Source organism: Hippocampus bargibanti, linkage group LG06 (assembly GCF_051943395.1).
Source record: "Hippocampus bargibanti isolate YZ-2025 linkage group LG06, ASM5194339v1, whole genome shotgun sequence".
NCBI lineage: Eukaryota > Metazoa > Chordata > Actinopteri > Syngnathiformes > Syngnathidae > Hippocampus > Hippocampus bargibanti.
The window spans coordinates 20,380,769-20,395,075 of NC_142739.1; the positions used below are offsets into that span (position 1 = coordinate 20,380,769).

Sequence of the window (14,307 nt, forward strand, 5' to 3'; positions counted from 1 at the left end):
GGGAAAAATAAATAGGTATGGATTGAGTTACATACAATACACACACACTACTCACAAAAAGTTAAGACATTTTCTTTTTGGTTGAAATTTCAGGGCGAGCATTAAAATGCACTAAATCTTAATGAAAAAATATTTTTCTTGCCTTTAAACGACCAATTATCCTGGTGCAATTAAACAAACAGTCAATGTCAACATATTATTCACATTTTAACAGAGTAATTTGATCAGGAATACATCTAACTATGGATCAACAGTACCTTCTTGCCAATGTGATGCTTCAAACGAGACCCCAGACGAAAATGGCCATCGAGTTTAGAGTGTCACAAAGTGTCATAGGCAGGTTGCAATTGAAGTACCGACAGATTGGAAGACGCACAGAAAGAAATGAAATGTATTATTATTAAAGATGTAGAAGGGGAGATTCTTTGGCCACAAGCCCCATTAATGACCTCTACGTTGACAATTTATGAACAATGACCGATGATTGGGGAAATCACCATTTAAATATTCTACGTTTATGATATGTCACTAAAGAGTGATGTTTTTTTGTCATTTTTCATACATGCCACACGAAATACTACAAATATCCCTAAATTGTAGTGACCATACACTACTGAAAACTGTTCCACTGTACTTCCGCGTGTCTCCGTGAACACTTTTCTCTTTATTAGGCCTGCTGCTTTATTTTCGATGATATTACGAGGCACGAACATATCTATTTGAAATATAAATATAAAAAATAGCACATTGATGAACAAATTCGAAAATCACTTCTATTGTTTAATTACGTGGAGCTACGGAATCCGTGTCAGCCCGAACTTCATCGTTTCGCAAATCTGCGATTCAGCACCTTAGCTTCGCTCCAGTGACGATGTAAAACTGCACCTACCAGTTAGCTCGTTAGCTAACCCCGAATATTCAACAATGACGCGTTTTAGGGGGAAAAGAAATAACAGTCTCGTTATGCCGCCGCGTCGTGTTATTTACGCCACAGAGAATAGCACGGATATTTTAGTGACGATCCGCTCCAGCCGAAGCGCGACAAAATGCATTGTAGATTAGCTGCGGTTGCTAAGTGACTCGGTGTGATTTGATATGGCAGATCGGCAACTAGCTAACACCCACCACAACTCGACTAATTTCCTCATTTGGTCACACTTTAAGACAATAAATCTTTCCAAAGTGTATCCGTTTTATGACTAAAAAGTTACGGCGTCGGCCTTTTTTGGCATTTGTTAAGGAAACCGCCTGGCATGGAGCCAGGCGACTTGCGGGAGAGCCCCGCCGGTTCCGGAGAGTCCGACGCCGGCGACTGGAGGGAGGATCGGGCCAGCGGGGAGGACGAAGGGAAAGCCGCTCACATTGAGCCTGTGGCGGCCTCAGATATGTCGCCGAGAGACACCTGTCGCCATGACGTCGGGGGCGATAAAGACACTAAAACGGGCGACCAGCTTCACAGCCCTTACGACGACGAACTGGACCCCCGAATACAGGTACATACGTTGTAACGAAGTTTAGATGCTGTTAAATATTTCAGAATCAGAATCAGAATACCTTTATTCGTCCCGCAGTGGGGAAATTTGCAAATTTGTACTTTTACCTCAGTAAAGAATGTGAGTATTTCAATTAGATATCATATATATAATTTGTAATCTTCACTAACCGTGCTAGTAATGTAAAATCATTGGGCAAATCATCCGAAATTCTCGTCGTTTTATAAGCCTCTTGTTGAAAATATGAACATAATAATATTTCAGTCATGAATGTAGACATGAATGCTCCAAAATCTCGTTACTCTCATTGCCAGGGCCGTTTCTGGGTTTATTTTGGGGCGTTAGAGACGAGTGTGACTAAGACAATGGGTTTGTTGTATGTGGTGTTTCGTCTGAAAAAAATTTATATAATATTGTCAGAACATGACTTTTATTGACAAAAATCATGTTGCTCGTGTGAGATTTTATATATATATATATATATATATATATATATATATATATATATATATATATATATTGTCAAATGTATATCAGTGTTAACTCATTCACTGCCATTCACGATTTTTTGGGGGGAATTGAAAATATGACGTAAAGTGCCATTCCCGAATTTGTTTGAGTTTTGTCTTGTTTGGGTGACGATAAGGCGCTGGCCATGGCCTCTGGCATTCTTTTTTTCCTTTCCACAAGGGGGCAGCATATTCCTTCTTTTCATGTTAGCGCTTTGTTCCAGCTCCAGCTGATGTTAAAGCCCTATATAAACCAATATGTATATACATGTATTGCATTGTATTTTGGACATTTGCTCCCTCATTTCAAGGTCATATAACTCCAGACCCATATAATTTAGGAATTACCTCTTTTTTTGTGATGAAAGAAGAGAGTCTAGGTTTCTTTCGCTGCATTGAATGTTTTTGTAGTCCTAAAACTAAATATTCTGTGGGTCCTGCAAATCGAGTGACAATGACAAAAACCCTGGCACTGGAGTCGACACCTTTGTGCACATCATCTAGCAGTGAATGAGTTAAAAATTGTGACTGTTGCAATTTTTCTGATTGCGTTTCTTAATTTGTAAAAATTGTTGCCAGCTAACATTTTTTTCTTTGAAAATCCTTTTCCCCCCAGGAAGAGTTGGAGCACCTAAACGAAGCAAGCGCTGAAATAAACAAGCTTGAGCTGGAATTGGATGTAAGTTAACGACAACAACTTGAATCTTGGTTAGTTTCTACATTTTTATGATTATGATTATTTTTTTGGGGGGTAAATTTCTACTGCCTAAACACTCTCTTCATCATCCCTTAATCAATATGCTCATTCCATTTCTTGTAACAGTGAAACCGGAGACCCTTATGGTACATGCTCATAGGTTGAACGTGCAAGGAGTGCTTCCTGTCAAAGTCGAGTGCAAAATCCAATCATCGGCTCCACTTCAGAGGAATCTAATCTTCTGTGTCTGGTGGTTCTCCCATCCAGGATGCAAGATCGGGATACCGGAAGATTCTCACAGAGTCTGCTCGGAAGCTAAACGCTCACAGCTCCCAACTAGGGAGTTGTATTGAGAAGGCCAGGCCCTACTACGAGGCCAGACGCCTGGCCAAGGAGGTGGGCACAAAGAAAAAAAATGACCCAAACTCAAGAAAGAGTTTTTGAGAGCACGGGAGATTGTTTGAGTGATGATTTTCGCCTTTTTTTTAATAAAAAGGTCATAAAAGTCATTGGTGGGCTGATTAGTTGAATCGGCCGAAATAGTTAGCGCTGTAACTATAGTCTACTCAGCTAAGATCAAAAGCAAACTGAATTTGTTCTAAGGCTGAAACCAAGACCCCCCCCCCAAAAAAAAAAAAAAAAAAAAAATACAATAAACAAGCAACCGCAAGAGTAGTCACTTATTAGCATAGTTGACAATAAAGATGATTTTGACTTTAACTTTGACTTCTCCTGTCTACCATCTGAAAGTGTCGCCTCTGCCTATTTAACTTTAGGAATTAGCCTGAAATATGCCTTGTTAGATAACATCTGAATGTTATGGTCCTTGTGTGCCGAACCTGATAACGTGGATATCTGGAGAGAGTGACCTCCTGTTGCGCGTCTGATAACAATGAGGAACGGTGTGATAAAAAAAGCGGGCATTTTATAAAAAAGGCCATTTTTAAAATACGTGATTATTATTACATTTTTTGTCCAGTCACAATTGAAACCTTGACTGGTGTGTGCAGACCTCAATGAGTCTGTTTTGTGTCTGCAAACAAAGCTAGCATAGAAGAAATTAAGAAAAAACAGAGATCCTATATCTCAAAAACTTGACACGAGGCGCTTGTAAATGAAATGTGTGATTATTATTATTATCAATTCTGGATTGTTTTGTGGCATCTACCAATTTTTCTGTGCGGTGTTCAAGGTATGACGTGTAAAAAAAATGTGTGCGCTGTGGTCCTTGTATAGGCTCAGCAGGAGACCCAGAAGGCAGCCCTGAGCTATGAGCGTGCTGTCTCCATGCACACGGCGGCTCGGGAGATGGTGTACGTGGCTGAACAGGGTCTCATGGCGGACGGAAAGAACACCCTGGACCCAACCTGGCAAGAGATGCTCAACCACGCAACCTCTAAGGTGACAGCACAAATTCCCCTGTGTGCATGGGTGTGTCGCTGACTAGCTCCAACGTGTGTCGCAGGTGAACGAGGCTGAAGAAGAGCGTCTCCGCAGTGAGCGTGAACACATGCGTGTCACTCACGCCTGTCAAGAGGCTGAGGCTCGTGTGCAGACTCTGCAGAAGTCACTGAGGAGAGCCATCCTCAAGTCCAAGCCTTATTTTGAGCTCAAGGCACAATTTAACCACATACTTGAGGTGAGGCGGTGGGAATCAACCAATCAGTCAATCAATCTACAAAGTACAGTAATTACTTGTTTATCGCGGTTAATGCGGAACGGGACCACCCGCGATAGATGAAAAACCGTGTTGTATCGAACCCTACTTTTATTGGTAAATTTACATGTGTATCAGTACAAAAAAATAGTTATAAGGCTAAATTTAGTGGAACAGAGTACAGAATATGCATAAACAAGCACAGTAAATGTTTGTAGTAGTAGTAATAATAATAATAATAATGCATTTCATTTATAAGCGCCTTTGAGTACAAAACTCTAATGCAATAAAGTAAACTGTCCACTATCAACATAGGGTATATACAGTAGAGTATTATTAATAATAATCATCATCATCATAATCACAATTATTATAACATTACATTTTAAGCGCCTTTCAAATCTCTCAAGGACACATTACAGTCAGACAAGCATAGGTACTATGATAAATAAAATACAATCACAAATAGAATGCGATAAATAAAATACAATTATAAATAGAAACAAGAGAGAACTAAGCAGAAAATACAATTTTCAATAGGTGGGTTTTGAGATGGGACTTGAAGGTGGGAAGAGAATCAATGTTACGAATTTTGGGAGGAAGTGAGTTCCAAAGTTTGGGGGCAGAGCAGCTGAAAGCTCTGTCCCCCATCGTGCTGAGACAGGCAGGGGGGGGCATACAGAGGCTGAGGGAGGAAGAGGATCTGAAGGAACAAGGGAATAGAAATTTGAAGAAGGTCAGATTTACAGGTACACTACTCGTAAGATTTATTTATATAGCACTTTTCACAGGTAAAACCACAAAGTGCTTCACAAAATTTAAAACAGTCATAATAAAAACAATACACAAAAAAAGCATGAAAAGTACTCAAAATAACTCCCAACGATAAATTCTACATAACTTTCAATGTACAAGTGAACGAGAATGTACATGAAATGTCAACTATCACGTTTGTTAGCCTCGAATGGTAAGATATGAGGCTACAGGCTGAGCTCACTGTCGGGGAAGCAGCAGCGGCGGCGCCCCTCGTCTTTCTTGATGTAAGGCATCATAGATTCATTGACGTTGTAATGGTGTGCAACAGCGGCATATCTTTCGCCTTCCCTCAGTTTGTCAAGTCATTTTACTTTTTCACTCCCTGTCATTATTTTCCTCTTCTTTTTGGGTTCGCTGGATGATGTCACCGGGCGTTTCGGAGCCGTTATCGGGGGAGAGGGGGGTGCATATTAAGTATGAATGAAAATATGAGAATACGTACAGTACGTAACCTGAACTAACAGGATGTGAGAATATGAGGAGGGATAAGCATTCAGGTAGGTTGAATGCTGTCCAGTCGTGTCGTCTCTCGGCCAATCAGCTTTGGCCTGAGTCAGCACGAAAACAAATGAGAAAAGAAAAACTCCAGTTGACAGCGCGTCATCACATGAATGTAAACAAAGACGATTAATGTGCAATTAGCAAATTGGTGAATATTTTGTTTTGCATATATTGTCGACTCATTGACAGGTGTTTTGGTTACTGAACTAATGTTTGGTTTTGTGCATTTACAGCACAGTAATGTCTCAAAATTGAGGCATAAGTTAAAAAGTAACAACAGTAAATCTAATGAATGCTGTATGCTGCTCTCTGTGACCCCTGTTGTTTTACAGTACTGTAGGACTTGTTTTTTAGATTAAAAAAATCTGAGATGCATCAAGGGCCCCGGCGATAATCGAACCGCGAAGTAGCAAGGGGTTACTGTCTAGCAATCTTACAAAAGTCTCAAAAATATTCACACAAAAGTGGGATTTTGACCAGCTCATTTTTTGCATCATATCAACTGTCAAAGATGTTCGGTCGGACACTGTGAACAAAGGCTTGAACACAGGAAGATTGTCTTTTATTGCCGGCAGGGGACGCAGCATTTCATGACCGACGCCCAACTTCTGCAGCCCTCTGCCAAGCTATTTATTGAGAGTATATGCAAATTTAAGTGACACATTAGCAAAACAGTCTTCTTGATTTGAATACCACGCCCCTGGACGTTCCAAGCACCAACAACTATAAAACAACAGAATGTAGACAATTTAATTGGTTGTCCTTTCTATGAACCGATAGATTTGTAATCTGGCTAATGTCCTCTTCCTGTGAAGGAGTTGACCAAGTCATAAATTAGTCCAAGGCCAGATCTCCTACATGAAGATGACAGTTCAACAGGGTGTGTCTGTTATATAATAATAATAATAATAATAATAATAATAATACATTTCATTTATCAGCGCCTTTCAAAACTCAAGGTCACTCAAGGTACAGTCACAGGATCAGTCTTTTTCTGTGGGTGATCAGCGGCAGCCACTGTTCACCTCAGATTGACCCCAGATCTTCTGTGCTTCCCTTGTGGGCCTTCTAAGCATGAAACTTTGGAATGCAACTTATTTTCTGTCTATTTTCTATCATCAACCTTGTGCAACATGGGACTTTTGTGTGTGTGTGTGTGTGTGTGTGTGTGTGTGTGTGTGTGTGTGTGTGTGTGTGTGTGTGTGTGTGTGTGTGTGTGTGTGTGTGTGTGTGTGTGTGCGTGTGCGCGCGCGCGCGCGTGTGCGTGTGTGTACATGCGCCCCCAACCGCAACCAGGAGCACAAGACCAAGGTTGTCCAGCTGGAGCAGCACGTGTCCAAAGTCAAGACTCGCTACTCCATCGCTTTGAAGAACCTGGAGGAGATCAGTGAGCAGATCCACGCTCAGAGAGGCCACGATGCCCCTGTGCCTGTAGGGCGCAGCCCCCCCGTGGGGGCTGAGTCAGACACCTGTAAAGAAAGCAAAGCCTGCGCGGTCGCCGGCCCTCTGCCCGCCGACCGTCTGGACCCGGACAAGGAGCGCGAACGGGCCGGCTCTGACTCACAGTCTGTCTTCAGCCTGCAGACCATCGCCTCGGACCTGGAGAAGTATGACTCTGTAGAGCACCTGGGCGACCTTAGCGATGCCGGCAGCGTGACGGGCGAGGAGGGCGAGCGGGACCAGAACCGGGTGGCAGAGCGACAGGACAAGCTGAGTCACGTGAGCGCACGTCAGCGACAACAGGAGTTCTCAAAGCAGCACCATCGCAGCTTCAGCTTGTAGTCCGAACTTGTCGGAACTACAAACATGGTTGCCGAAGTGTTAATAAGCACACTGGTGTACATACACTGAGACTGCGTTGAGATTCACTCCCTGGCCATCACATAGTGCCCAATAGCAATTGGCCATTTTGCAATCAAAAGTAGTGAAAAACTAAACAGAGGGATGTTTATTAGACTGTCACTCTTGATTAAGTTTTTGTGGATTTTTAGTTCCACTAAATAGTTCATGTGTTTGCATCAGAAGCTACTTTAAATATTGCCATGCACTCCTTCCATCCATTCTCATTGCATGTTAACACCAACGGCGGTGGTTAGCATGAAGAAAGGCGGAATGAATGAATCAGTAGCTGTTCATGTAACGCACCCCTCAGCCCACCCCGCGTATTCAGGGTTTACGTCTTAACTGGCATTGCTTGATGTTGCACACGTTTTGCGAGAAAGTTATTTATTCTGCCGCCAACCTGAGCGCTGATGGCGTTTAACATGCTATATGACGATGCTCTCATTTTTTACTCTCAAGTCTTTAGTTCCAGTTGTGGCGACGGCATTCGCAGTCATTCTGTTTTTTGGTCACAAAAACAGACACACACACTACACTGTATATAATTGTTTTTTTTGTGGAGTCAAATTGGAATTTGTGTCTTATTTTTTTGTTTTTCTTTGCAAGAGAATCCTGAAATGTGTGACAATTTTTTTGTCTCAAAATTGTTAACTTTAAATTCAGCGTATTACTGTATTTTCCAGTGTATAAGGCGCACTGGAGTATAAGGTGCACCCTCAACGAATGGTGTATTTTCAAACATTTTCTGTATAAGATGCACTGGAGTATAATCTCTTTATTTCTTTGCAGGATAACCCTGGGACATGAATCACATTTTTTTGTCTCAAAATTAAATTTAAATTCAGTGTACAGTAGTACCGTATTTTCTGGTGTAAAAGGCGCACCAGAATATAAGGCGCATCTTCAACAAATGAAAAAAGATTCCCAAATACAGTAAAGTCTCGTTATATCAATATTCTCGGGAGTCGGAAAAAATATCGATATAACCGGACTATCGATATATCCGATCCTGCGGCATGTAAATTTTCTCCTTGCGTTCCTAGAAATAGTATCGTAATAAGCTGTACTATCGATAAAACAGATATCGATATAACGAGACTTTACTATATAATATATAACATTTTCCAACTATAAGGCACATCAAATTATAAGGCGATAGTGGAGGCTGGGTTTACACACTTCTATGAGGGGAAACGGTGGCTGCTGACAGTAGTTGCGAGACCTGTTCTGGCTCAATATTACTTCACAGGTGCACCTCTGTATAAGGCGCAAGGTCATCTTTTGAAGAAAATAAGTCTTGGGTGCACCGTATATACCGGAAAATACAGTACTCTAAATTACCACCCGGTGACCCTTTAGTTTGTGCGTCAATCTGACAGTGTACAAGACATGGGTTCCATCCGAACTCAAGCCTTCCTGTGTGGAGTTATTAGTATGCGTGGGTTTTCTCTGGGTACTCCAGTTTTCTCCCCCATTCCAAAAACATGCATGGTTGGGTGATTGAACACTTAACATTGTCCTTTGCTGGCTGTTCGACTCTATTTACCCTGGAATTGGCTGACAACTGGTTCAGGGTGTCCCCGCCTTACTGCCCAAATACAGCTGGCATAGGCTCTGGCACCCCCTTGTGAGGATTAAGCGGCTCAGAAGATAATTTGATAAATGGATAAAAAAAATTATTTACAATTGCCATTAAAAAAAATCCTCAAATTCATTTTGGATATTCCACTCAATGCAATGTATTTCGTTTTTTTTATCATGCACTGTATATTTTATCTTGTGTGACCAGTTTTTATCTTTTGAACACAACATTGGTAAATATCAATGGACATTTGACTCCTGGGAGTTGTGCAGAAAATCCTCACAATACCACACTTGACCATCATCATCATCAAATAACATGACACAAATAAAGTTGTACATATTAATATTGATGGAACTTGAGTTTGGGTTATCCTTGGTGCAATTAGCCATTTATAGACTATGAAAACAGCCCAAAATAGATAAAAGAAAGCATAGCAAAAGCCACCACTGGAAAGAAAAGCCTTGAATTGATTACGTGAAAGAAGCCAAACCGATATAAGGTTGAAACATTCATGAATTTAATAAAAAAAACATCTGTATTATAGTAAACTATTAGTAAAAAGAATAACTAAAATAATAGCAACGATAGATACGTACTAGAATTACGTAGTAAAGGATAGACCTGGTCGGATGAAGGGAAATGAATAAAATAGGTTGTTGCCGTAAATTTGGCACCTACTAAAGTGCTACGGACGTTAGTTATCAAGAAAACATAAACTTATATTGAATAATGCCATATAACAACGTTATGCAGCTCGAGCATTAACAATGTTGCGTCGAAAAAAACGCACTTGTTCCAAGATGGAGCCTCGATTAGACTTCTGCGCATGCCCGCGTCATCCTGACGACGTCGACTGGGAATTTGCTTCAGATTGTAAGGGAGGGAGGAGGAGAGAAGAGGATGGGGTTTCTACCGCTTCGTCGCTGTATATAGTGCATTTCTGTCTCAAAAAAAATTGTAGCGAGCCATCTTTTTTGTGTCTATTCGCTTTAACCTACGTGCCAACGTCCTGTTTATATACACGCGGACGTACATAGCTACCTACGTGAAGCTCGATCGCCAAAAGCCAAGGAAGAGGAACCATAATGTACATTTATCCTGTCTAGTTTTATGTTTATATCCTAGCTTTATTTTTATTTCGAAATCAAGGTAAGTGCACTTTGCGTCCCGAGCAATTCTCGATATGTGTACGTAGTGTTTGTGATTTGACATGGTCAGGTTCGACTGATCCGCCGCAGAATGATGCGTTTAAGTACCATCAACACTGCTTAGCACACTGTCAACGTTTGGGCCAAGCTACAAAGGTGCAGTTATGATCAGGCGTCAGATGGTATAAGCGAGAACGGACTAGGTTCGGTTCGATTCGTGACTGGTCAAGGTATGTTTCCTGTGCCATCACACTCCCAGTGACCCCCTCACGCGCATTGACGAAACATCTCCGAGCCTAAATGAACGCGCCTTTTTCGTGGATCGCGCCTCTTCTGCTTCCGGCAGCAAGATGCTCGATGGAGGCGAACCGAACCGAGCCTTCTCCTGGCAGCTTCCGGTGATTACTAATTTTGGAGTTTAACATTTACTTGACGTATAAAAAGTTACTTGAGGTATTCTATATATGCGAGTATTGATACTTTAGAGTGGCAGAATGTAAATGATAGTTTGTTGTTACAATACTGTGAATAGATGACAACACAATGATACTTTTTGGTGTATAGACTGCACTGTAAGAGCTGATAAGATCTATATGAGTGACATGGCTCAGTGGTTAAGTGGTTGTAACGAAGAGATCGGTGGTCAAAGTGTCCTTGAACAAGACACCCGAACACCAAGTTCCTGATGCTGCCTTATCAGTAAGTGAATGAGGAAATACTGTACACTACCGAGATAGCAAAGCCCAGTTACCTTTACGATGTCAAGGCAAGTAACCACAGTACAGTGATACCTTGGCTTAGGAACTTAATTGATTCCCAGATAGAGTGTGTAAGGCGAAATGTGTGTATCCCAAAAATTAATTTCCCATAGGAAACCATTAAAATAATAATAATCCATTCCCAGGTCCCCATAAAACACAATTTTCTACTTTCTAATCTTCTAATCCTTAAAACTACAAAAAATATACCTTATTTTATGTATAATAAATGTGCTATTGTATTATAATTAAAGAAATAAACTGTACAGTACAATAAAGTCATTTTATTTTACCTTTGTGATGGTCGTTGATGGCATGATGGAATGGAGTGGCCGGTTTCCTCAGCATTAAAGGAACGTAACCTTTTCTTTCACCATCTTGAGGAATTGGATTGGATTGGATTGGATTTGCCTTTATTAGTCTCACAGCGAGAAATTTACATTTCACAGCAGCAAAGTGATGAAAGGAATGAAAGTAGAAAAACAAAATACATGAGCTGCTGGAAAGGCAGCCACTCTCGTGCCGCCGTCTTGAATGATCCCTTGTGGGTGCTTTCTCAGCGATAATTTTATCTAGTTCCTCATCAATTGTGTTCTGTTTAGCTGGGTTGATAGCTTTTTGCATCAGGTGTACAGATGGCTTGTGTGGGTTATCTGTGTATTCTGATAAATGGGATATTTTAACCTTGCAGTCTACACTCTGCCTTTGAAATATCAAAGTTGAAACTCTCTCACTGTCGTCTGCCTGTCTCTTTCATGTTTAAACCATCTCCCCCCACTGCTGCGTTCTTGACCAATCAGGTGGCTTTAACCGAAGACTGGGGGCGGGGAGTAGAGGACAAAAACAGTCGGCTGCCATTTTGTTGTTAGAAGAACGGGCTCGTTCGCGAACTACACATCACTCATTGTGGCAAGTAAAATTTTCATACATTTAACGTTTGTAAACCGAACAGTTGGTAAGCCAACGGGTTCGTAAACCGAGGTATCACTGTCCACGAAATGTCAAACATATAACAAAACAGTCCAAAAATAACAAACTGAACTTGTAATATATACTTCCGGTGGCTGAGAAAGAACCCAGAAGACAAACAAAACAAAAAATAGGGTCATGGACTGAAACTTTAATTACCAACAGCTAAAAAGAGGATGAATGGTGAAGAACTAAAAGGTGCATGGAATCAAACTCAAACAATTAAATTAGTCTTAGTGTGCTGCTGGAGCCGGCTTTAAATAGTCACTTGTTGTAATGGGTGACAGGTGTGTTGCCACAGTAGCGCCCACTCTATCTTATTTTAACTAATTCAATGCCAGACGTGCAAAAATGTGTCCACTCCAGTGCCAGGGTTTTTGTCATTTTCACTCAAATTCCGGGACCCACCGAATCTAGTTTTCGAACTTCATCAACATTCAATACAGTCTTCTTCTTTTCCTTTCGGCTTTTCCCTTCAGGGGTCGCCACAGCGAATCAATGTCCTCCATCTATCCCAACAACATTCAACAACATTCAACACGGTGTTAGAATAAATTCGGAAATGGCAGTAAATGAGTTTAAAATTAATCATATTTGTGCATTGTTTTAAATTATTTATTTTTGGTTGTGGGTTAATCTACATACAATGGGGTTTGTTTATTTTGGGATTGTCATTTTTCTTTTATTATTTGAATTTATTAACCCGGTAATTTATTGTGATTAAATCAATTCATTATCTATCCAGCTTCATATGTAATACATTTATTTATTGAGAAACTGAGCATTTTCATTTTTAATTTTTTTTATTAACTCATCTTTTAAACCAAAACAAAACCTTTTTTGGGCGGGGAGGGGTTATAGTTTTGTCATTAGTGTGTGCGAAAATATTTGAAAGGACTCTTTTTGAGTCATGTTTCTTTTGTATGTTTACACCTTTGAATGTTTTTATTTATTTATTTTTTGGGGTGGGGGTATTTGAAACAAATTTTTGGTTTTTATTTTGCATAGCATAATACAATAAACATGCAAAAAACTGTTTTTTTTAAACATTTTGTAATATTTAGACTTCTCATCTCTCATCTCATCTGAAATGAAATTAAATCCAATGCGATACATGCATATTGGTTTATATAACGCTTTAACAACGACTGAAGCTGGAACAAAGCGCTAACATCGACAACAGGGAACTACTGCCCCCTTTTGGAAGGGAAAACATTACCAGAGGCCATGGCCAGCGCTTTATCGGCACCCAAACAACAAAAAAACAAAACCCGAACAAATTCGGGAATGGCGCTCTCAGTCATATTTTCAATTCCTGAATACATTTGTGAATGGCAGTGAACGAGTTAAGAGACTTTCAAGTCCGTTATAAGACAACTTCCTGTTTTGTGGAGGATAAAGGGCAGTGCCGGTGGGTGGGGGTTAAGATGTGACTTGTCGATGGTTTGCATAAGAGTGAATATTTCAACAAGGAGGTGAGAAAGCTGGTGGCACGCACTTATGCGGCCTGCAGTGTTCTGGGGTAAAGACAGGGTGGGGGTGGGGGCTGGGGCCTTGTCCACGCTTCTCAAGCTTTAATTGCATTTCAAGCTTGAGGCCAGTTGACATGCACGCACGCATTTACCGCGCATGCTGCTTTCATCCTGCCCAGTGTGTGATGTGCTGCTATTAATGACTCCCGGTAGGTTGACCCATTCTCTCGATCTAACTCTCCATTTCATCCTTCCTTTTACCCCGCCCAACCCTTTTTCGAATGGGGTAGTGTCTTCTTCCTGCACGCCTCCTTGTCAGCATAAGTCTAAAAATATTGTCGGCTTCCAGCAGAGTTTGTCTGTCTTCTACCGGCCGGCAAACCTCGCCACCATCTGTCTCCGGCACGGGGGTGTGTTCGTTCAGTTTCTAGGTAGATCGATGAAAAGGTTTCTTCAGCCGTCATCTGTACTTCTTTGAAGGTGTCGGACGTTTCGCTTCTTATCCAAGAAACTTCATCAGCAAACTAAAGTCTTACTGGTAGTTTCGGCCCTATATATACATATATATATATCCCTACTGTCCAGACATGGCGGTGCCAGACTCTGCTATGATAGGTCCCTGCTCTCAGGTTGGGTGGTGCATAGGAGAGGACTACTATAGGGCCTAAACTACCAGTAAGACTTTAGTTTGCTGACGAAGTTTCTTGGATAAGAAGCGAAACGTCCGACACCTTCAAATTTGTACAGATGACGGCTGACGAAACCTTTTCAGCGATGAACCACTCCTGTACGACTGATAGCTTACACAGAGATAGGCGCAAATAAACAGTGATGTCACACTTGATAGCATATTTTTCAGA

At 41.0% G+C, this 14,307-nt stretch overlaps 2 protein-coding genes across 7 annotated transcripts in view; both read left to right on the forward strand.

The window, feature by feature from the left end:
• Positions 1–233: 233 nt before the first annotated feature.
• Positions 234–9,436, forward strand: sh3bp5la (SH3-binding domain protein 5-like, a). Its single transcript, XM_088997991.1, has 6 exons — positions 234–1,493; positions 2,619–2,681; positions 2,967–3,095; positions 3,936–4,100; positions 4,165–4,338; positions 6,970–9,436. The coding sequence occupies exons 1-6, from the start codon at positions 1,254–1,256 to the stop codon at positions 7,453–7,455; spliced, it is 1,257 nt and encodes a 418-aa protein (XP_088854117.1). The 5' UTR covers positions 234–1,253; the 3' UTR covers positions 7,456–9,436.
• Positions 9,437–9,966: 530 nt separating this feature from the next.
• The window catches only part of gabbr1a (gamma-aminobutyric acid type B receptor subunit 1a), an 81,525-nt gene continuing 77,184 nt past the window's right edge, over positions 9,967–14,307 (forward strand). The window contains exons 1-2 of one of the 6 annotated variants that reach the window (XM_088998564.1): positions 9,967–10,249; positions 11,807–11,915. Coding sequence is in view for 1 of the 6 variants with exons in the window: in XM_088998563.1 (XP_088854689.1) it covers positions 13,605–13,656 (52 nt within the window). In the remaining 5 variants the exon portion in view is untranslated. Of the gene's footprint in view, positions 10,250–10,393; positions 10,647–10,675; positions 10,948–11,806; positions 11,916–13,545; positions 13,657–14,307 lie in introns of those variants that run through there. The other 5 variants (XM_088998565.1, XM_088998566.1, XM_088998567.1 and 2 more) reach the window with 5 other exon arrangements.

Excerpts from the sequence above, each read along its gene's own strand:
- sh3bp5la (XM_088997991.1), top strand. The coding sequence starts at position 1,254 with ATGGAGCCAGGCGACTTGCGGGAGAGCCCCGCCGGTTCCGGAGAGTCC. Across the intron at positions 3,096-3,935 it reads CCAGACGCCTGGCCAAGGAG|GCTCAGCAGGAGACCCAGAA; the intron begins GTGGGCACAAAG and ends GTCCTTGTATAG. Across the intron at positions 4,339-6,969 it reads AATTTAACCACATACTTGAG|GAGCACAAGACCAAGGTTGT; the intron begins GTGAGGCGGTGG and ends AACCGCAACCAG.